This window comes from Melospiza georgiana, chromosome 1 (genome assembly GCF_028018845.1).
Source record: "Melospiza georgiana isolate bMelGeo1 chromosome 1, bMelGeo1.pri, whole genome shotgun sequence".
Taxonomy (NCBI): domain Eukaryota; kingdom Metazoa; phylum Chordata; class Aves; order Passeriformes; family Passerellidae; genus Melospiza; species Melospiza georgiana.
The window spans coordinates 20,898,459-20,920,030 of NC_080430.1; the positions used below are offsets into that span (position 1 = coordinate 20,898,459).

At 37.9% G+C, this 21,572-nt stretch overlaps 1 protein-coding gene across 1 annotated transcript in view; it reads right to left on the minus strand.

The window, feature by feature from the left end:
* Positions 1-1,159: 1,159 nt before the first annotated feature.
* LOC131088197 (macrophage mannose receptor 1-like) overlaps positions 1,160-21,572 on the minus strand; it is a 29,751-nt gene continuing 9,338 nt past the window's right edge. The window contains exons 11-30 of the mRNA XM_058032057.1: positions 20,766-20,914; positions 20,138-20,340; positions 19,645-19,766; positions 18,805-18,892; positions 17,954-18,098; positions 17,467-17,502; positions 17,209-17,378; positions 16,297-16,364; positions 14,589-14,689; positions 13,212-13,354; positions 12,149-12,263; positions 10,729-10,877; positions 10,096-10,198; positions 9,060-9,292; positions 7,441-7,606; positions 6,312-6,464; positions 5,951-6,067; positions 5,088-5,255; positions 3,126-3,167; positions 1,160-2,726 (exon numbers count right to left, since the gene is read on the minus strand). Of these exons, the coding sequence (XP_057888040.1) occupies positions 2,485-2,726; positions 3,126-3,167; positions 5,088-5,255; positions 5,951-6,067; positions 6,312-6,464; positions 7,441-7,606; positions 9,060-9,292; positions 10,096-10,198; positions 10,729-10,877; positions 12,149-12,263; positions 13,212-13,354; positions 14,589-14,689; positions 16,297-16,364; positions 17,209-17,378; positions 17,467-17,502; positions 17,954-18,098; positions 18,805-18,892; positions 19,645-19,766; positions 20,138-20,340; positions 20,766-20,914 (2,713 nt within the window). The 3' untranslated portion in view covers positions 1,160-2,484. The remainder of the gene's footprint in view (positions 2,727-3,125; positions 3,168-5,087; positions 5,256-5,950; positions 6,068-6,311; positions 6,465-7,440; positions 7,607-9,059; positions 9,293-10,095; positions 10,199-10,728; positions 10,878-12,148; positions 12,264-13,211; positions 13,355-14,588; positions 14,690-16,296; positions 16,365-17,208; positions 17,379-17,466; positions 17,503-17,953; positions 18,099-18,804; positions 18,893-19,644; positions 19,767-20,137; positions 20,341-20,765; positions 20,915-21,572) is intronic.

Genomic DNA, 21,572 nt, shown 5'->3' on the forward strand with positions numbered 1-21,572 from the left:
TGGTCCAAGATACAGAATCCTCTCTCTGCTGATGCTCATGGGCACTAGAAACTCTGTACAGACCTGGTGAACTCTGGGTTAAATTCTCACAAATGCAATAGGACTGCTAAGGCTTATCAGTCCTTGGAAACTTTCACTAATTAAATTCTCATTAGGCATATTTCCTGGGTTTGGCCTATTGTTTTCTGGTAGCCACTTTATCCAAAATTACGCATCCTGTGGAACCAATTCAGACAAGCCAGACAAAAGGCTCCTTTATCAAAGGTGTTACTAGGATAGATTAAATCTTTTTAATCTGCTCAGTGCTGCAAGGATCTCAGCTGAAATATCTTATCTACTGGGGCAGGGCACTATCAGAAGGACCTACATACCACAGCATGGAGTCCAGAAGGGAACAGCAGAAGGGATGAGAGACCTGGAAGATGTAGTCAGTGAAATGCAGAAGGAAGAGCCAGAGTTGCTATCAGCAAATATTGAGAGGAGATATGAAAGGGCTATCAATATATAAAATCCATCTCAGAAACTACTAGTGCAGACCAGCTTAAATTACAACACTTTTATTAGACAAGTAAAACCTTCAAATGTTACAGATAAAGAAGCAATGAGACAGTTTCACAGATTGGTAAGGAACATTTAAGACTGTGGTAGACTAGGAAAAGTGGATGCTCATTTTTGCATAAAAATTTAAGAGCTCCATCCCTCCTTTCTCTTTTTTTCTGTTACGATAAATTGTTGCAGGCATATTTTTGTGAAAATCCTTGCTTAGGATTTTTCCTGCTAAAGCTGAGAATTTTCAGCAACAAAATGTAAACAATGATTATCTGCTGCTGTGGAATGCAACAGGTCCACCTATGATTGGCCCATCTTGGATGTTTATAATTAATGGTGAATCAAGGACTGAGCTATCTTGGACAGAGACTGAGAGAGCTGCCTTTTGTTATCATTCTTTTCTTTTCTATTCTTAGCTAGCCATAAGAGGAAACCTTTCCTGCTATTTCTTTTTAGTATAGTTATAATGTAATACATATATCATAAAATAATAAATCAAGCCTTCTGAACATGGAGTCAACATTCTCGTCTCTCCCCTCATCCAAGAACTCCTGTGAACACTGTCACAATAAATTTTTCTGTTTAAGAAGAGACACACACTTTTACTTAGAATCAGCCTTTTAATTCCCATTTAGTGAACCAACGCAGAATAAAAACTTATTTACATATTTTTCATACACCCACAAAATATTTTAACTTAAACACAATTAAAACCTGTAAAAAGATTAAAATATCAAAAAGTATCAAATTAAATAAGGCCATCCACTGCACTAAGAGCTTTGAGCCATTTGGTTGTTTGCATTTGGCATGAAAGATGCTTGGAAGGTGAAAATTAAAAACACCTGTATGCAAGCCTATTTTAAGGTTTATGAAGCCTGAGAATTATACCAGTAGACCAGTATAAGATGCAATGCCATAAGCTCCATCATGATGGAAGTCTAGAATGAGACTCAAAGGTTTAAAACAGACTTGCACAGGGTGAATTTGGTTAGAAATTAGAAAATACTTTCTAAAGGTAAGTTTCATTAGGCGTTGACAAAATGGCCTGAAAATTTATGAAATCTACATTGGCATTGGAGATATCAAGAATACTTTTTATGCCAATGTTCAGGTGTGAATTAAGTATAATTTCTCTTTCCTTCCTGCCCTTTTGCAGCATCCTTTGGGATCCCTACTTGACTGTTTAAACTACTTGACTGTTTATGACAAACAACTATATTCACAATACATTCCCACCTCTCATCACAGTTGTTCTTTCAATGCATATGTTACAGAACTACAGCAGGAGAAATACAATTTACACTGTGCTTTCATCAGTCATAAACAGAGGAGGAAATTATGTTAATTCTGATATTATGGGCAACACAAAGAGTTTCTGTGGTGCCTCAGTAGCAAAGAGAAGACATGGACCCGCAGCTCTGGAGCAGTTGCCTGGCTGAGGCCAGGACCTGGTCTTGCTTCAAACAGGGATCTGCGCCAGGAGAGCCTGGACATCCTGTCCTACCTGTGCAATTCTGCCAGTCTGTGCTGGACATCAACAGGACACTTTCAGGGTACCTACAGGTCTGGATAAACTTTTTGGAACATGCTAAGGACTATATTCTCACAACTGAATATGATGAACACAGTTCTTGTGCCTACAGATGATGCTGGATGTGCGTGGTGGCTGGAGCTGCCTGGGTGTTGGCTGACACAACAGAGCTCCAGGTCTGTGTGAAAGCTCAGCAACCCTCCCAGGTACTAAAGTTTGTGAGCAGATCTCTGTGTCTGGCTGGCAAGTTTGCTTGTTCCTGCTAGTAGAGAAAGCAAGAAGCACCCCATGCAAAATTAAATAGAATTTACACAGGAGAAAATTGCTTTCCTTTTCCTTAAGGATTCTTATGTATGCCAACACTTTAATTCTTTTCAAAATCAAGCCCAAGATTACCCCGCCTATTAAATTGTTGCCTGCTCATTTTCTTCAATATTGGTCACAAGACAATTTGATTCATGAGTTCCAATGTCACCACGGTATATGGCATTGTCAAACCCAGCTGTAAACATTTGTCGATCACGTCTTCTTTTATAGAAACAATACAATGTGAGGCCAGTGCCAGCCAGCAGAAGGAAGACCAGTACAAAAATCATCCCACCTAAACCACTGGATGATGAAGCAGCAGGAGCTTCGTTTCTGGATGCTGTAGAAGACAAAACACAACAATTGCTACAGATGCCCAGAGAGTGCTGTTGCATACAACAAATATCTCTCTAAGTAAGAAGCTGAGTTAAAACAAAAGTCCTGAACAATCATAATAGCAGTTAAAATTGATGCATGTTCCATCTAAATAATGCAAAATTTGGCTCAATCTCTTCTAAGGAACGTTATGTTGTACTACATATACAACTTGTCAGGAAACAAAGAAGACATCCAGTTTGAGAGAAGTGCTCTGATTTTAAACAGATTTAAAATAAAATAATCATAACAGTTAAGTGGGTATTTAAATGAAAATTTCTGGAGGAAATTCCACTTATAAATAATGAATGCCTATAAACCTATTGAAATTTCTGTTTATTTGGCTCAAAAGAAACCAACTTACCATTATTGCCAGATGAATCATGGGTTGGCTCAACTTCAGCAACTTCAAAATTAAGAAATATGTATATTATACAGTTTGAAAGCAAGAGTTCAATGAAATAAATTCGGCATACATAATTTTTGCTTTTTGTTCATAACACAAAGTTAAAATTTTTAAATTTTTACTTTTAAATAATCATAGAATCATAGAACGGTTTGGGTTGGAAAGAGCTTTAAAGATCATTGAATTCCAAGCCCCTGCCCTGGACAGGGACACCTTCCAGACACCAAGTTTCTCACCAACCCCTACCCAACCTTTCCAGAGCTGGGTATCTACAACTTCTCTAGACAACCTGTCCCAGTTGCTCATCACCTTCACATTAAAGAATTTCCTCCTAATATGCAATGCGAACATACTCATTTTTATTTTAAAGTCCCTTGTCTTGTCACTACACGCTCTTGAAAAAGTCCCTCTCCAGCTCTCTTGTGGGCCCCCATTAGGAACTGGAAAGTGCTATAATTTATGTACCTATAAAGAGTTTTCCTGGACTCTTCTCCACTCCAGACTAAACAACCCCCGCTCCCCCAGCCTCTGCTCATATGGGAGATGCTCCAGCCCTCACATCACCTTCAAAGTCCTTCTCTGTACCAAGCTGAGTAGGCTATTTTAAAAGTAGGTTATTTCAAATGTTTTAAAAATAATCTAGTTGAGTTTTTCTTGTGCTGGGGGCCCCAGAGCTGAACAAAGTATGTGAACATGAAAAAATATATGAAAATGTGTTTTGACAAATGATGCTGAATCCATGAAATATACTCACTAAAAACATTTGTAAGAGAAGAAAACCTCAAGACTAACTGTCATCATTCATTGCTTTGACCACTTTTTATGTAAGGTAGATTGTGTTCAAAGTTTTTACTTTTCCACAGTGTAAGACTTAACACTTCACACTAAAGAATTCCAGTTTTAACATTAGCAAAAATGAAAAGCACAGTTGTACTCAGCACTTTAGCTGTATTTTTAGGCAGATTCCTTTTCCTCCCTCCATTGCTTGGAGGGTATGATTCAGTTAATTGCCTGTTGATCTGACTGGCTGGGCCCTAAGAAGTTCATGGTTGACTCCATTGCCAACCCACCAACATGTGAAGATCCATAGGCAGAATTTCATTTGTGTGGTGGATCTGTTTGCCAGTAGCAAATGTGACCTATTCCACACTGTCTCCCAGCTGTTGTGTGCAAGCATTGACCATGACAGCTGCATGTGTGCAGATTTACATCCTCCACATTTTATGCAGTACTGCTGGGGAAGTACTCGTCCCAGCCTGTGACATCCAGATTCCTTATCAGCTGTCATCTAAAACACCACAGGGCCACAAGTACCCATTACAATGAAGCATACCACGCTGTTTGATTGTCCTGACATGTCTCACTGTGCCCCTGTCAGCAGAGAAAGGAATTGGGCCCCACTGCCCACCCTCTGATGCTTTCTTCTTGCTCATCCAGCAGATCCCAGCACAATTCCCCATGGTAGAACTGTCCCCACCAGCAGCACCCACCTTCTCTCTGCAGGAGCTCAGTGACTTTGCACTGCTTCCCCTGAGCTTACCCATCAGGAGAGTATCTGCTTTTCTTCTCAGCACTCTCTAGTTTAACCATTTACTCATCATCTACTGCTCCTTGCACTCTAACCATAATATCCATGGATCTTCTCTGCATTCTCAGCAGATTACTTGTCCTTCCCTACCCCAGGGCCCAGTAAATGCCCAGAAGTCAATGCTTTTAAACTGAGGGGAGGGAACAGTGACTCAGATTATTCTCCAACATTACTTCTCACCATTTTAAACAGAAACTACTCTTGTCTTTCATTCAGATGCACATGCATCAGCATCAATGCATGAAGTGTACTCACTGCCTAAACACTGACGGCCTGATGTGCATCAACCACTTCTTTGTAAATAACTCAAAGCACAGAAATTCAAAACTTACTTTTGGGGATTTTGCAAATAAAATTCTGGTCAACAGAGCAGTAATAGGTCCTCCAGGTTCCACTTGAGACATCCATGTCAACACAGTGTTCATCAAAAAGTACTGTAGGCTCTCCTTTCTCCCAGTTGACATATTCTACTGCACTTCTGTCCATCCATATCCATTCTCCTAAAATCAAATGTATTACCTAGTGAGTGAATGAAGTGGAGAATAACTCCTAGTCTACTGCTCACAATGACAGATCAGATCAGATTTGGGATTTTTTAATTTATTAAATTGGTATCACAGAGCACCTATTTCTCACTCTTTTAACACCCAGCACTTTTCAGGTGGGAGTGTACCAAATGCAAATGCTCACAAAATTTACTTCATTAGTGTTCACAGCTGTCACTGATGTATGGACGACCTGTCCAGCTTCCCAGGGACCTTTAGCTGGAGCCTGCACCCAGGACTGTGCCTGGGAACCTTAAGGAAAGCAGAGCACCTGTAAAGCCAGTATCAGCAGTGCCAGCATACAGAATGCTCAGGAGAGTTTCTTTATGTGCATATTCAAGATCAGCAAATAACTACTTTATTAGAGCAGGATTAATTCATTATCTTTGCAAATTGAATCAGCTCTCTCTTTAATCATCTCATCTGCTCACTGTCATGCATCTCTCATCAATTAGGAATAATAGCTATCTTCCCTGCCTCTGCACGTGTTTTTGTGGCAGCATATCCTGGTATATCCAGCTGCCTCAGTGCTGCTTCCTCTGTCCCTCTCCTGCAGCTGCACGTCCCTCCCAGTGTGTTAGTAGTGCTCAGTATTCTCTCTGTTTACTCAGTATCTATTTTCATCTCAGTATGCATTGTGAAATAATTACCTTCAATATTTTTGAACAATCCTATCCAAAACTTTCTGAAGTCACTTGCAAGTGGAGACAAGTAAAGTAAGAGAAAATTCATTTCAGCCGAATCTTCTATGGAAACCAGAGAGGCACCTAAAAATTCAATTAAAGATTACATATAATTTCAGTGAGATTTTTCATTATAAATTAATTATCTCAGTAAAAAATCATTACATGCTTCATGATCAGCATTGCCATATAGTAAAAATGCTTGATAATAAATTTAAACTAGTTGCAACTTATAATTGATGCACATATTAAGTGTTATAATTTGGTTCTGGATTAAAAAAACAAACATACAAACTGTAAAATATCCTTATTAAAAAAGAGCACGTACCCATTTGAATACACATCATGGAAGCATCAGGCCAACTTTCCTCAGAAGTGGTGTGAACATAGTAACAGTGCCCACGGAAGGGAATCCAGGACCTACCACGCTTCGGTTCAGGGCACTTCCCAGGAAGTTGAGGTGGCTCGCTAGGGATTAACTCTGTTAGGAAGAAACACAAGTTCAGTGGAGTTTTAAAACCTAAGGGAAATATTTACTCCTGGACCACACATCAGCCCTACAAATATGACATTTATTCCAGGAAAAGGAATATCCCATAGATTCAACTCATTATAAAATATTGAATTAAGCTTGACAAACTAGTAATAAACTATCCTGGTTGGAGCTGGTTCTCCAGTCTGCTAAAGGAGGCTTACATAATTGCAATTGTCTTCAACACTCCAATTTTTACCTAAAATTTGTGAAACAGAATGAGGAATGAGTCAGCATACATAAGGGATCTCAACACAACTCTGTGGCTTGTGTCTAGCCAGTTTCTAGAAAAGTCAGAGAAGTTGTCTATTCATGCCCTTGTGCATTATACAGCCTAATCAACATAAAAGCAGAATTTATAGCCTACTTCATCACCTGATTAAAGCCAAAACAGAGCTTAAATTAGAATAAAATTTGTTGTGAATTATGATGCAGAAATTATTATTTTCATATATAATTTGTAACATGTTTGAAAATTACATGCAATATTTGAGCACTGATGTATTTGGGCAGAAACAACAAACTAATTCATTTGGATCCTACACTGGCAGAAGTTTCTTAACTCACAATATTTCAAAAGATACTTTTAAATGTGAAAGTATATCGTTAATATATTTATAGTTAGGCTAAAGTTGATTGATTCTGTAGTTCTTGACAAATCATGGATGCCCTATGGCATGTGGCATGAAATATTGCAGCTGTTTTTATGATGTGCATTTGTTGGCTGGTCTGTGAAATGATGTGTCTGGAAATCACACAAGACAGACTGGATCAGACTGGATCTACTCCTTTAAAAAGTAAGAGTTTATCACAAGGCATACACTGTTTATTACAACCTTTGCATATGTGGAAAATCTAAATCCAAATAAAGACATTAACTCAAATTCCAACCTCCCAAAACACATTTGTCCAATTCAGAACTTACCATTGGATTGCTTACAGAGGGATGGAAATGTTTCATTGCAAGATGCTGTCTTCCAAAAACCATCCACATCTAAATAGACACAGGCCTTGTTTTTATTTGGTTCTCCACTGCCCCAGTTAAGATACCTGCTCCTCCTTCTATCTGACCATACATATTGGCCACCAGTCTAAAAGCAAATCAAAATTATGATTATGTCACATACAAGAATTAGATTGGAAGAACATTAAGATTGCACTTGAATGCATGCAAAACTTGGGGAAAAAATGAGAATCATGGTTTCTTGCACAAGATTATGTAATGAATATATAAGAAACTGTTCCATACTCCCACTCTCCACAGCAGGTGGTAGGTGAGCCACATCTGTGGTCCTACAGATGTTTAGCATGCAGCCTACATTATTCAATTCTCACCATTGGTCTCATGCCCTAAGTGGGCAAAGGGTCTTGAGGTAATAAATGTGAATATACAGATGAAGATTTCTTCAAATGAGTCCACATATACATACAGATCAAATAAAGATTGCAGAGAAACTATTCCTCTAACACAGGCTTCTCTAGGTATTTAGAAAGCAAAGAAGAAAATCTGAGGTTTCACTGAAGAGAGAAAACTAATGAGGCTTTCCTTGGGGCTGAACCACAGAACTCTGCCACCCATATTAACAGGGCTTGTGGTCAGTTTGTGGGTCTTGCATGGGCCAGCTACCAGAGATGAGCTAAGCATGTATTTTGTCAGTGGATTTCACAGTGTTTGCGGAGGATAACTGACATTAGTCACACCCATGGCTTCTGCTACCCCATCCTGTGCATCCTAGATCCTTCCCACCATCATGTTCTTTGTGCCATTTCCTTTCCTGTCTGCTTTGAGACCCTTGGCCATGTTTCATTCCAGATTCCTGACTAATCCCAGTTCCCCAGTGCTCTCACTAAGGTGCAGCACCTGTGTCCTATCTCAGACCTGTGTCCCACCAAGCTCTTGCTCTACCTCTCTCCACATGATTTCTGCTCAGCTTCAATTCCAAAAATATCTAGCTACACTTTATTTATCTGTGTTCTTTTTTTACATGCCTCTGTTGATGCTTCCCATTTCAGATCTTTCCACTCTTAGCTGAGTTTGTTGGCAGTTTTACACAAGGCTGCTTTTCTGCAGTTTTACACAAGGCTGCAGCTCCAAAAGCCAGCCTAAGGAGTCCTCATTGCCAGAGCCCTGCTCTTTCCACTATTGCTCAGCATGAACTCTTGTACTGCTGGGCTGTGAATTGAAACAAAAACTTGAACTCACAAAGAAAGAACTATTTTTATCCCATTTTCTTCCTTTGGTGTGCTCCACAGTGTACCTTCAGAAAGCACCGCTCCACCACAGGAACATGTGGTAGACCATGGAAGAGGAAGTGAGAGCTTCATTGCTGCTTTTATCACTGAAGCCACTCAGGTCTTTGAAGTGTGGGCTGTGGCAGTTCTTGTTTACACAATGGACAAACATCTAGATGTGTAACACCCCTCAAGTGGAGGGAAGTCAGGAACCTCTGCAAGATTTTGATTCCTGTCACACATCCGTGGATCTGACCAATAGTTCATCTAAGGCAATGCTGTGACTGTCGCAAGCAATTGGGTTGGACTCACTATGTTGCTGTTAAGGCCAATCCATACAGGCTCCCCGTGCTTTAGTATTTGTAACCACAGGAAAGATTCAGCATAAGGATCCAGGATACTGGCCAGTTCTGCAGACTGGTCCCTGCAGTTCTTCTCTGCTTTTTCCCAGCTCATTTTGTAGTTGATGACTTCGTAGCGGTCATCACCATAATTGTTAAAGCCAAACGCCGGATCTGTGGGTTGCGAGTGTGGCAGTTTGGGGTCTGTAACAAGCAAAAGAACCCAAAAATCTGTATTGGCTCAGACTCATAACCCTGAGAGAAGATCTAGTATACTGGAATTAAGTGAAACTGCAATAACAAATTAAAATATATCCAAAAATCCCTGCAGTGATGAAAGCCACATGTTCATGAACTGTGACAAAATTTTCTAATACTTGTCAGAATCACTTTTTACCACTATCATCATGCCCAGAAATACACCTTTTAAGCACAGACCTACCTAAATCATATTGTACCATATGCAGGGCATTAAAGGGAACAATTCCTTCAATTTTTCCATTATATATTGGCATTTGTTGTATTTCTTACAAGGAACAGGGTATGATAAACACAGCATGAGCAAGCAGAGGGATGTGACTGCTGCTGCTGAAATTGTCTGAGCAAGAATGTAAAGGAAATCAAGCAGGGCAATTTTAAAAAAATAAAGAACTTGCAGTGCTTTTAGTATACCATTAAAAATTCCAGTTTTGAGGATGTAAAGACAATTCACTCAGCCACCTTTGATTGCTAAAAGTAGTAAACTACATGATGATACATAATTCTATTTTGTTGTTGTTCTTGATGTTGTTATTTGCTGGTCTAGTTTTTGAAATAGAAAAAAATTAAGAGATTTTCTCCAAAGAAATAAAATGTGTGATCATCTTGTTAAAACGGCCCATAATGCATGTGATACTGTCATTAATTTCAATTAGGTTAGGGCAGAATTACAGGAAAGTCACTTTTAGCATCAGTTTGAAATTACCACAATAAATCAGGTCTATTAGATAGTGTGAAAGAAAACTTACCAGAACTTTTTTGGCAGATGTAACTTTTGCTTGCTTTACACCCTTCATCCTTCCATTTCCCTGCCTGTTCAATAGGGTTCTTCATCAAAAAGACGCAATCATCCTCCAAGACAGGTGAGATTAACAAGAAAAAAATGTGGGTAGGTAGGAAGCATTCCTGCTTCTGGATACACAGACTCATGCATCACATACAAGCACATACAGAGGAATAATATGAAGTTCATAAAACTCATAAACCAATGGTCAGACACATTGTATGGCAATAAGCCTATGCAACTCAGCCCCAGGCAAGTCTGCCCTTGGATGATGGAGGGAGTTGCAAAGCAGAGCACAGAGGCAGGAGGATGTGTCTGGGCCTCCTGGGTGTACATGGCTCTGGGCGTGGCCCTGAATGTGTGTGCCTGTGTGGGGGTTCCAAACCTCTGTCTGGGCTCATCCAAAGCCAGGACAAATACAGAAGCTGAAAAAAAGTGTGCATATACATCTTCTACACTGATACTCTGCTTTTAAAAAGCAATGAGACAAGTATAAATCTTCATAAAGGAAAAGACAGATATACAATTGTAGCTGTATACATTTTGCTCATCTACCAAAGCTGTAATGTTTAAGTGACAAACAGAAATTGATGCTTACCATGCTATAATAACTTCGAGAACCTTTGGCCCAGTTTGTATAGTCTACTGGGCTTCCATCTGTCCACAAGTATGTGTGCTCCTGATTTATGTCGTTCAGCCCAATCCAAGCATCAGTTGCAGCATTTTTTAAGAGGGACATAAGGAAAGCTGAAGGGAAAAAAGAAAAATGGTATAAGGAAGGAAACTGGATGCACTTTTCCCCAGTGCTACACACTTTGGAGTGCCTGAAACCAGGATGATGAGTTTTTTTCTTAATTATAAGGTGCCAATCTCATGACAAAAAATAAATTTATATATATTAACGGATATTTAACATCAGTCATATGAAGTTAAAATTGGAAAAAAGTGTATACAAATTCAAGGATCGGCAAATTTTTAATGAAACGGGAATTTATTTGTACACTCCTCTATGTTGCTCCTCATCTGAGGAAGCATGGAAAATGTTCTAATATATTACAGAAATTAACATGAGTACACTAAGCTTTGGCACATAGAAATTGAGTCCACTGAGTGTGCACTCCCTCTCCTTCTTTGGTTAATTCTTTTTTATCCTGACGTAATAACTTTATTTCTAAACAGGCATAACACAAAATAAACCTTACTTAGTAACCAAATATGTATTTACCAAGTATGTATGAATTTGTGGAACACCAGATGCTGCTCTCCTTAATTCCTACCAAGACTGTCTTTCCACTGAAATAATCTCCCTCCTCTGCTACAAAAAAAGACATTTAAAACACTAGCACTGATGGAGTGAGGTAGGAGATCCACGTGCATCCCTCAGGACCTGAGGCAGCACATCTCCCAAGCAAACATGAGGCCTCTTAAAACATTTGCAACATGCTGAGCAGCAAGAGCAGCAGGTGCTGAGGTGCGGAGAACAAGGGGAACAGTGGGAGGCTGGGACTCCAGCACCAGAGCCCTCTGCTGCCTGAGGATGTGTCCTCCACTGGCACCCACAGCATCTGCTCAGCAGCTACGTGCCCAGTGATTTGGGTTTGGATATTACTCCTTTTCTGTGCCATTTGGGCTTAGAATCATAGAATCATAGATTCTACCAGAGGTGGAATCTATGAGGTGACGTTCCGCCAGAGATGGATGTCACCTCAAGGATCAGCTAGTTTCTTTAAAAAAAAAGGGGGGGACATTTAATTATATGACAAGATTCTAATTAAAAAAAAAAATAATATTTCAGGAGTATGTCCTATATTAACCTCCAAACTATGACCTTAGGATTTAATCAAGACACTAAAACCTGTGCAAGCATTTTTCCAAAGGTGCAATTTCTCATTCAGCATAAATTTGTATTGATATGGAATAAATAACTGCATATATGGCAGAAGCTCTTACATATTTTTAAATCTTTTTATCAGAAATTATTGATGTGTCATCATTGTCAAAACATTGGTACATTATACCTTGCTCTTCCTTTTTTGATATAGTAGCCAGATTTCCTCCAAGATCAATGCAGTTGTTTCGTGCAGCATGCCATGTCAATGTCTCATTTTCATTAAAGCCAAAGACTTGAAAACACTGAAAAAGAGAAGTGTGCCAAATCTGAATCTAGATGCTGTTTTAATTTTGTTTTAATTTCTGATGAAAACATCTCTGTTTGTAGCAAACAAAATAAACTGGATATTTTATGTAAAAGGGGAGGTTAGCTAATTTAGCAGTACTTTCTAGCGTGTCTTTAGGTTTAAATGACAGAGAAGACCTGTACTAGAAAATGAGTATAAAACCCAATATTTTGTCATATATTTAAAAGAAGGGATATGTCAGTCTACTGATCTCAGCGGAAATTGCATTAAAACTTCTGAGCATAATTCTGGCATGTGACCATGAGAAGAATATTGAAGAAGAGTTCAGAAAAGAAAAAGGATAAGATGTGTTATTGAAGCAAAGTATCTCATCTTCTGTTGTCCTATTTGTCAAACAGGATTTGGTTCTCACACAAAAATCACAGAAAGAAAATTATTCTGACATTGTAAAGAAAACCATGAATTTATCATTTCTTGTAATATGATCTTATGAGGTTTAAGTCATTAGACAGCTTTGTCAGTCATGCAACCCAAATGTGCTACCTAAAGCATGCAACTGAAAAGTCAAGCAGTTAGTTTGTGGAAAACTGTGGAAAATGGAAGGTGGGCAGAAGTGGTATATAAATACTTAGTGAAGAGTCCAGAGAAAAAGACCATGAAGCTCCTCTTCCAGGAGAAGAGGACCAGAGAGAGATTTTAGCTTGAGATAGCAGCATGAAATGGAAGACACTGCATTTGTGACCTTTCCTCAGGACTGGGAGAGAGAAGGGAAAGGAAGACAACAGCCAGTGATCTCAAACAAAGGATCTCTATCAAGCTGAAATATTTTTGCTCAACCAAATTTGTGATAACTAAAAACCCTGCTAAAATTGAAAAATTGATTCAAAGATTTTTTTTATTCTGCTCTGTTAAAAATGCAATATATTGGCATTTCATACTGCACCTTGTTATCAAAGAGGAGCCAGTCTTCCGTACACCCACCCTTTGGTGGTGGTGAGGTGGGAGCAACAGTTGGACGAACAGTGTTGTTAAGCCTTTCACAGATGAATAACTCAACACTGCCACAGTTGATATCATTCCATGTACCTGAAAGCAAATTAGAATTAGAACAAAACAAAACAAAATGCAAACAAGACTGAAATTAAAAGTGTCCTTTCCTAAAGAAAATCTATTGTAGGAAGCAAAACTGGTTGCAGCATTTGTGTTTCTCTCCCCGAGGAACAATAACTTGTTGTATGTCTGTTTCTTCAAAATATTCACGTTTCCAACAAAATTTAGAATATAAATAATTTGTCTTGCATTAACAGAGGGGAGTTTTGCATTAACAGAGGGGAGTTTTAGGTCAAATGCTTAAATCCTTTGAGATCTGTAAAGTCTCTGGAATCGCTCTGTCTATATGTAAGGCACTCAGTCCAGGGTACCTTCCTACCTGAGCTTCTCACACCCCTAGAGTTTTCTGGTATATTTTCTGCCTATTGGAGTGAGGTTTAAGACGATAACATTAACATCATCATCCCCATTTTACAGATCAGGAATGAATAAGAAAATTAGATATGTTTCATTGGCTGCAGACGTTTACAAGTAACTACCTACAGCAGAATTTTCCACCCCTAATGTTTAATGGAGATATTGCCATTTTAATTCAGAAAAGTTAAGGATATGACTCATCATATCTGAAAGAAGGTTTCCAAAACAGGACATAATATTTACTCCCCAAAAGTGTCCATATCCTTCCATTCACCTCTAAGAGAACCTTGGAAAATCACCTCAGCTATAGATTTTAAGACCAGAAATGTTTAAAAGTAGAAGAGATTTACTGATCCAAAAAAAAGACTAAGTTCTTGGCTAGTATAAACACAATTGCTTCCAGTTCTCTGTATTAATGGATATTAAAGAATATTAAATTTTCTTTTAGTTAAAATCTTGTATAACATTGCTTAAAAATAATAATCCAAGCCATGGCCAAACCCTCAATTTTTAGGAACTGCACAAATGAAAGCAGATAGTTAATATCCTGGGGAGGTGGGCATAAAATGGACAGAGATAAGAGGAGAAAAATACTGACTCTATCTGCCAATTGTCTGATACTTACCTGATTTATTAACTTAGAAATTTTCTTACAAAATTGCAGGTGTTAGCTACATAGAGTTCCATTTTTTTTAAGTATCTATATAATGAAGAGACTACAATCATGTTCCTTTGCTTTTTGAACATTATGAAACATCAGCCTGCTCAGTATGATAACCCACCCAGCCCTGCCCACACAGCCCTCCCAGGCCTAAGGCACATTCTGCAGATTGAATGTTGTTACAGCACCCACCTGTATGGGTATACATGACCACACAGTTTTCATCATTATTTGCAAAGTTGGGTTCATTTGGAGCCCAGGCAACATAGTTCACTGATGTTCCATCCATCCACCTGAAAGAAGTAATTTGAGGGAATTATAATTCGAAGTTGAATTAGTCAATATTTCTTTGCAAAGGATACATTTGAGTTTTGTATTGTAAGTTTTGTGTATCATAGCTTAAAAACACATGTTTTTCTCTGTTAAAAGGAAACCAAGACCTTCCAATATTTTCATATCAACTGCCTACAGTGTTGACTCAGACCAGGTCTGAACAAATCATCTTCACTGGTGGTCCCAACTTGTCTTGGTCTCTAAACACTGATAGAGTGCTGGAAATGCACAAGTCAAGGACTTGATCTGGATTTCTCTGGAGCACAGAAACAGACACTTGAGCTTATTTTCCTGGGTGAAAAGCAATAATATAAATTCTTGTAGGATAAGAAAGGGTCTTGAACCATATACTGGGAGTCCCTTGGAAGCATTTTGTTAAGCATAGGAAATCTTTATTGTTATTTACCTATTTGCTCTTTTTTCCAATTATGCATCAATTGATTCTTAGTTTGATGATTCACAAGTTTATTTACAAAAAGCGGCCAAGAAAAAAGTGAAAAGGCCTCAGTGTGCTGGAAGTCAAGTGATGAATCAGACAAGACTGACAATCTTCAGGCAGTAACACCTCCGGACAATTCAATGTTTTTCCAATTTTGGAGACTGAGTAAGTACTTGCATGCTTTTGGAAGTAAATTACAGATTAGGAGTCCACCTGGATGCCTAGCTGCTTGCAAACCTCCTGAGTCAAATTAGAAAAACCAGGAGAAAGAATACACAGCAAATAGTGGCACCTTCATCCAACAGGGAAGAGAATGAAACTAGTGAGGGAACAAGGGAGGACTGGAAAACAACAATCATCTGAGCAGTGAATGTGATGTAGAAAGCAGAATCTCCAGGAGCTGAGACTAAAGAGTTGGTTTGCCAACAAAGACAACCTGTGACAACAGAAGAAAGACTAAAATGAAGAGGCTGAGACTCATCTGACCAAGCTTTGAATCCCAGAATAATGCACTAGAAAAAGTTGCAGTGGAAGAGAAGAATGCCACAGGAGACATGTCTGCAACACATCCAAGGCTCCAGGGGACGTTTAAGATAATTCCAGCGCACTTTGTTTCCAAAAACATTTGTAGAGGAGTAGCGACTCCATGTCACCTGAAGCTGTCCTGCCCTGAACTCTGGGAGTAAAACCATCTGAAAAACCAAACAAGAGCTCTCCAGGATTGATATTTCACCTCTAAAAACCACTTTGGTGCTTCTCACTGCAGGTTTCTAGGGTTCTTTTTCTTTGATCATTTCAATGTTAAGTAATGCCTACAAGTACTGTCTGGAATATGCTGAAGACCTCCAACCAAATAAAAGAGGATGAAGCCTCACTTACCATGATACAACAACTCAGCCTCAGAACATGAAAGCAGGGTAAAGAACCAAAAGAGGTAAAAATTGATAGTGGAAATATGCTGCGTGAAGTGCTTTGCTGAGGAGCAGAATCCCATTTGAAAACCTTATGTGAGGACATAAACCTTTCTACAGGTTGTGTTAGTCATTGGATTTCAATTGTCTGCTAGAGCCAACCTTGTTAAATGTGAATACATTATGAGTCTGACAAAATTAATTTGTTTTTGCTTACCGGAATGTTCTGTCAAGGCTCACACTTAAGCCAATGTAGAAATTGTTCCCCCAGTCTTTATAGAAAATCTAAAACAAACAAACAAATTTATTTAGCTGTAATAAAACAGATTTCAAATAAAATTTTAAAAAAGTTCCAAAAATGCTGTAGTTTCTGTTGCTCAATTGCATAGTATGTAATGTGCAGGGATTTGCTGGAATTATGTGCCCAAACTGCAAAATGCAAAATTTTCCGCTAATTTTCAGTATATAACTAGGGGAAATTAAAAAAAAAAAAAAAACAAACAAAACAAACAAACAAACAAAAAAAAAAGTGCAAATTCTCTTAGAAATGGAGAGAAAAGGCTACGTTAAGAAGGCGAGAATGACCTCTTAAGCAGGCTTATAGTAATATTTTGAGAGTTTCAGGAAAACATTGTGAGAATTTGCTGAAAGGCTCCCAGTTAATCATGGGGGTTTGTACTTAGTCGTGTGGGGAAAGAATGTAATAAAATTTGATTTTATTTTATTCCAAAGCAGTATATCATCACCAGGCCATTCCTTTGCTATAAGACAATATCCTAACTTAAACCTTTTGCTGCCAATATGAGATCTACTTTGACAAAGAGCTGTTATTGAATTCTGTGAAAAGAATGAGTTAAAAAAACCATAATTAGTAATTGCAGCTTTCAGTTAAACAGAGCAAAGTCTTCGAAAGTTGCACCCTGAGAATTTGTCTATGTATAGCAAGTTATTAAAATAATTATTATAATAAAGCTTTTAAGTAGACAAGCCGATGAAAGGATGAAAGGTGGACTGATTTTTTTTTTTTTTTTATGATGGGGACAACTTTCTAATATTTCCCAAACCAGATAAAAAAATGTGCCTCAGTTCATCGAAAATGGTGCATTTTTCAAACCAACATGTTTCTTACATATTTCCAAAGAAAATTTTTTTCAGTTTCACTCTCAATAACAACAAGGTCACCACCATTCTTCTTGCAAAAGTCTCTGGCTCTTTCCATAGACTTCGCTTCTCTGCTGAAGTAGTATTCCTTGTGTTTGTACATTATCCAGTCATCTTCACCAACAGTATATTCATGATCTGCAAATGAAAACATATATTACCTGTAATAGAAATTAACTTCATTACATGTTAATTAAATTGTTTTCATTGGATGCACGAGACTTACTGAATGTGGAATTAGGCTCTGGTTTCGGTGAGGTTCCTGCAATATAAATCAATATTTTAGTATGTTTCTCAGCTCTCTCTCAATTATATTTACACAGTAATCAGCATTTTAATTACAAATAATCCTAAGGATTACTCAGTATATGCTTATTTTTGTCACAGAATTTCTCAGAATAGCTGTAAAAAAAGGGCTACATTCAGCAAACAACATGTTAGAGCTCATCATAAGTTAAGCTTACAGAAACTGCCCAACTTTAGGCTGTTGTGTTTCTCTTCCCCAACATACTGTATATACCTTCTAAACCTGCCAGTATATTTCATGGATTAATCAATAGTTTTCAACTGCCTAAACTGAAATTATATATATAAACTGTTTTATTGTGATTGATGGCACAGCTGTCTCTAACACATGTAGACAGTGTGATCTGACCTGGGAAGGATGTTCTCATCTACCTCTAAAAGTTGCTAAACAGACTAAGTTATCTTACCTTTTTTAATTTGGCAAGCAAAGTCCAGCATGTGTTCACAAAATAAATCATTCCAGTTCATATTGAGATAGCCAGTAAACACACCACATTTTTCATTCCCATCATAATTGTTTGGTTCTCCATGTGACCATTTCTCAAAATTTACCTGTAGGGAAAACACAGCTTTGTTACTATTTTCTTTTTAAGAGGATACAATCATTCTGTTAAAGAAGGATGTACTTCATTTGATTTCATGGTTCATCTTGTTTTGTAATGCCAGACCTTTTAAGGAGAAGTGCATGACACTTGAATAGAACAATCATTAATCTATGTGTTTATAAGCCATGTTAGTAAATCATAAGTTCTTGCCCCATTTGTTACCAGGAGAGTTGATGTTCTCCTGTCAAGCTCTAAAAAGGAACCTGTGCTCTGATTTCTGGGTTGTTTGTCCTGCTCAGATGTTCCAACCCAAGACAATCCATTGGTTCCAACCCAAGACAATCCATTGGTGCTGCCATGGCCTTGGGCCTGGCAGATCTTGATTCATTTAAGACAAAGAGGGCAGCAAAGCTGAGCTGGTGTAGATGTACAAAATTATTTATTACATCAAATGATGAATGGGAATATAGAGATTAGACCAATCAGACTTGCTTGAAACAGGCGCTAGACTCCATCACCTTTCATTACTGTAAATGCTGTACTTTTATCTACAACTATGAACTATTAGAAGATTTTACACTAATTCCTAAAAAGGAATCCGGTGCTAAAGACTTAAGGTTACCTGTATTTTATATAGGAATTATGAGAGCTTTCTACCAAGAGAGACAAAAAAGAAAGAGTCAAAAAGCTAGAATAACAAATTATTTACTCACTGGTGAGCCATCACTCCATGTAAATCCACTGTCAGAGTCCAAGGCACTTAAACCCATCCAGTAAGAATAGTGAATATAACCTCTGTCTCTGAATGATTACAAATAGAGAGAATCAGACACACCATGAAACAGAGAAGGGTAATGTACAGCTTTATATTATTGTCAGCACACATGATACTCTAAGTATAATTTGAGACAATCATATAAAGTAATCATTCAATTGCCATGGGGGGAAAAACAGCCTGGCACCACATGTGCCAGGAAGCAGTGAAACACAGAACTTTATGGGAAAGATCACAAAAGCCATGAGTGCACAAAAACTGAGTTAAAAGAAAATATATTTAAAAGTCTTGGTTCCACTAACTAGCTTAGGCATTCAAATTCAGACCTGCCTGCATTCATGGATTTGATTTAAACATGTATACAAGCATATCAATAGGTCAGACTTTTCTTAGTCTTCCAATTTTCCCCCTTACTTAAGGTAGGAAACCAGCACAAAACATTCTTTTAATCAAGAGTATTTTATCTACTTATCAGCTACAAATGAGATAAGATAATCTGTTTTATCTCTTTGAATTAACTTCAGTTAAAATCAATTTTGATGATTCTTCTTTCAATTTTGTCTATGTTTAAGCAACTTCAGTGCATAGCACCAGCTTCCCAGAGGTGTGTCAAAAAAACTTTTTTACTCACCTCTTTTTACCCATTTTTTTCCTGCCACCATTTACACCATCTTTGTAAAACAGAAACTGATCATCAGAAATCCTTCATGTCTTTAAGAGCGGCATTTTTAAAATTTTTTCTTCTTCTACTCAAATGATGGACTTTGCAGATACTTACAGTCTAGCTATCAGGTTTTGTTCTTCTTCACTGTGGATGCATGCAAGATCTCCTCCAATAGTTCTGCAAAAATCTCTTGCTTCAAACCATGTTTGCATTTTTTCCCTTCCTCCATGAAAAATCTATAGAAAGTGGGCAATTATATACTGTATTGGATATTACAGATATTTAAAAACACAAATATGCTCTTCTGTCTTGCTTCTGCTTTTCTGGTCTCATTCTATTACTGACTATTTAATTGTTTAACCATTTGACCTATGGTTGTCTATCAAATTTGATTATTGCTTTTCCTGTCATCGCAGAGTTCCTGTGATTTCAAACTTCATACACATACAACGTTTTCCAACATTTCCCAGCCATACCTCTTGGGGATGGCTGGAGACATGTTACCACAGACTGTCAAATAGGCAGGGTAAAATCTACCTTCCATGCATGAACAAAATATATTCTTATTTAAATGGCAAACACTTGCATTCAGAAATGAAACACCTACTTTGAAGCAGAAGCTGCTCTTAGAAACAGACTGCCATCCCTCTGGGCAAAACAGGAGAGGGGATGTTGTTGGAGGAGGAGGAGGGGGAGTGATTCCCTCCACCAGCTGCTTGCAGAGAAATGTGTTTGTCTCTTCACAGTTCAAAATATCCCATAATCCAGCTGAACGTCCTGTTGCCATGGCCACGCAGCCTGTCTCCTCTCCTTCATGAGACATAAAGTTGTTAAATCTTATTGATGACTACATCTTCTCAAAATATCTGCTGCTTATTTAAGAGTAACCTGTTCCCGCTGTGTTTGGATACCAGTAGTTCACAATAGCTCATATTCCTTCTTATTAATCATTAAAAGATTTTTGTAATGTAACTTTATTTTATGTTATGCTAGGAGTTACTTAAAAATACCCATCAAACAACAAAAAACCTAATGATACCAACAGACATGCAGTCCCAAGTGATCTTCTAGCAAGAGTTACCACAATCCCTGATCTATCTCTTTAGCATAAATAGAAAGCAGCATTACCCTTTCTGCTGCTTTATGACAGAGAGTTTCTAAACCGCTTTTTAGCTTTCAAACCCTCACCTTGTCATTCCCCAGAGCAGGACCTCAATGGCCCCTATGGCACTTACCAGGCATTCCCACATTCCAGTGAGTGAAGCTGACGGGATCTCCATTATCCCACTTGAATGTCCCCTGTTCTTCCACATCTGAAAGACCAATCCAGAAGTATTTTTCTGGTTTGAATCCAATTATGGAGGTCAGAAAAGCTTGTTCATATCTGCAAAGAGTAAGCACCAAACTGTTGTATCACATTTTATCAGAATTTATTCATTGAAAACAGCAGAGGGGATGTTGTTGGACATTGGATGTTCAAACAGTACATGGTAGCAAATCTGGTAAATTTAAGGTGACTTGTCAATATATACGAAATGAAGCAAGGGTAATTGTCTTCATTTTATAGTTTTAATTATCATACAAAATAATTTTTCCCTTATATTTTCCAGTGTAAACTATATCTAGAATTTAAGATGATTCTATTTACCTTTTATACTGTGCAATGAACACAAGACAAATAATACTTAAGGTAATGCATATATTTCTCATTCTGTACAAATAAGAGCTACAGTATTTTACTGAGCTGTATGACAAGTTCTAGATCTTTAAATCTTGTAACTGTGGGGAAAAAAATCTATTTTTATTCTAAAATTCTTCCAGATCTGGCTGTTGCAAAGAAATAAATAAAAGGCTGAAAAGCTTGAACCCAAGAGAAATAAATAGTTCCATGTTTATCTGTCTATTTTAATTCAAAAAGTTTGAAAACAATCTGTCAGTCTGGGGTTGTTGTGCAGGTGACCCAATTTTTTAATTCCCATAGGCAACAACAGTGTAAGTGTAGTAGCAGTAGCCTGAATGTTTGTATTGATGACCCTAAAGAC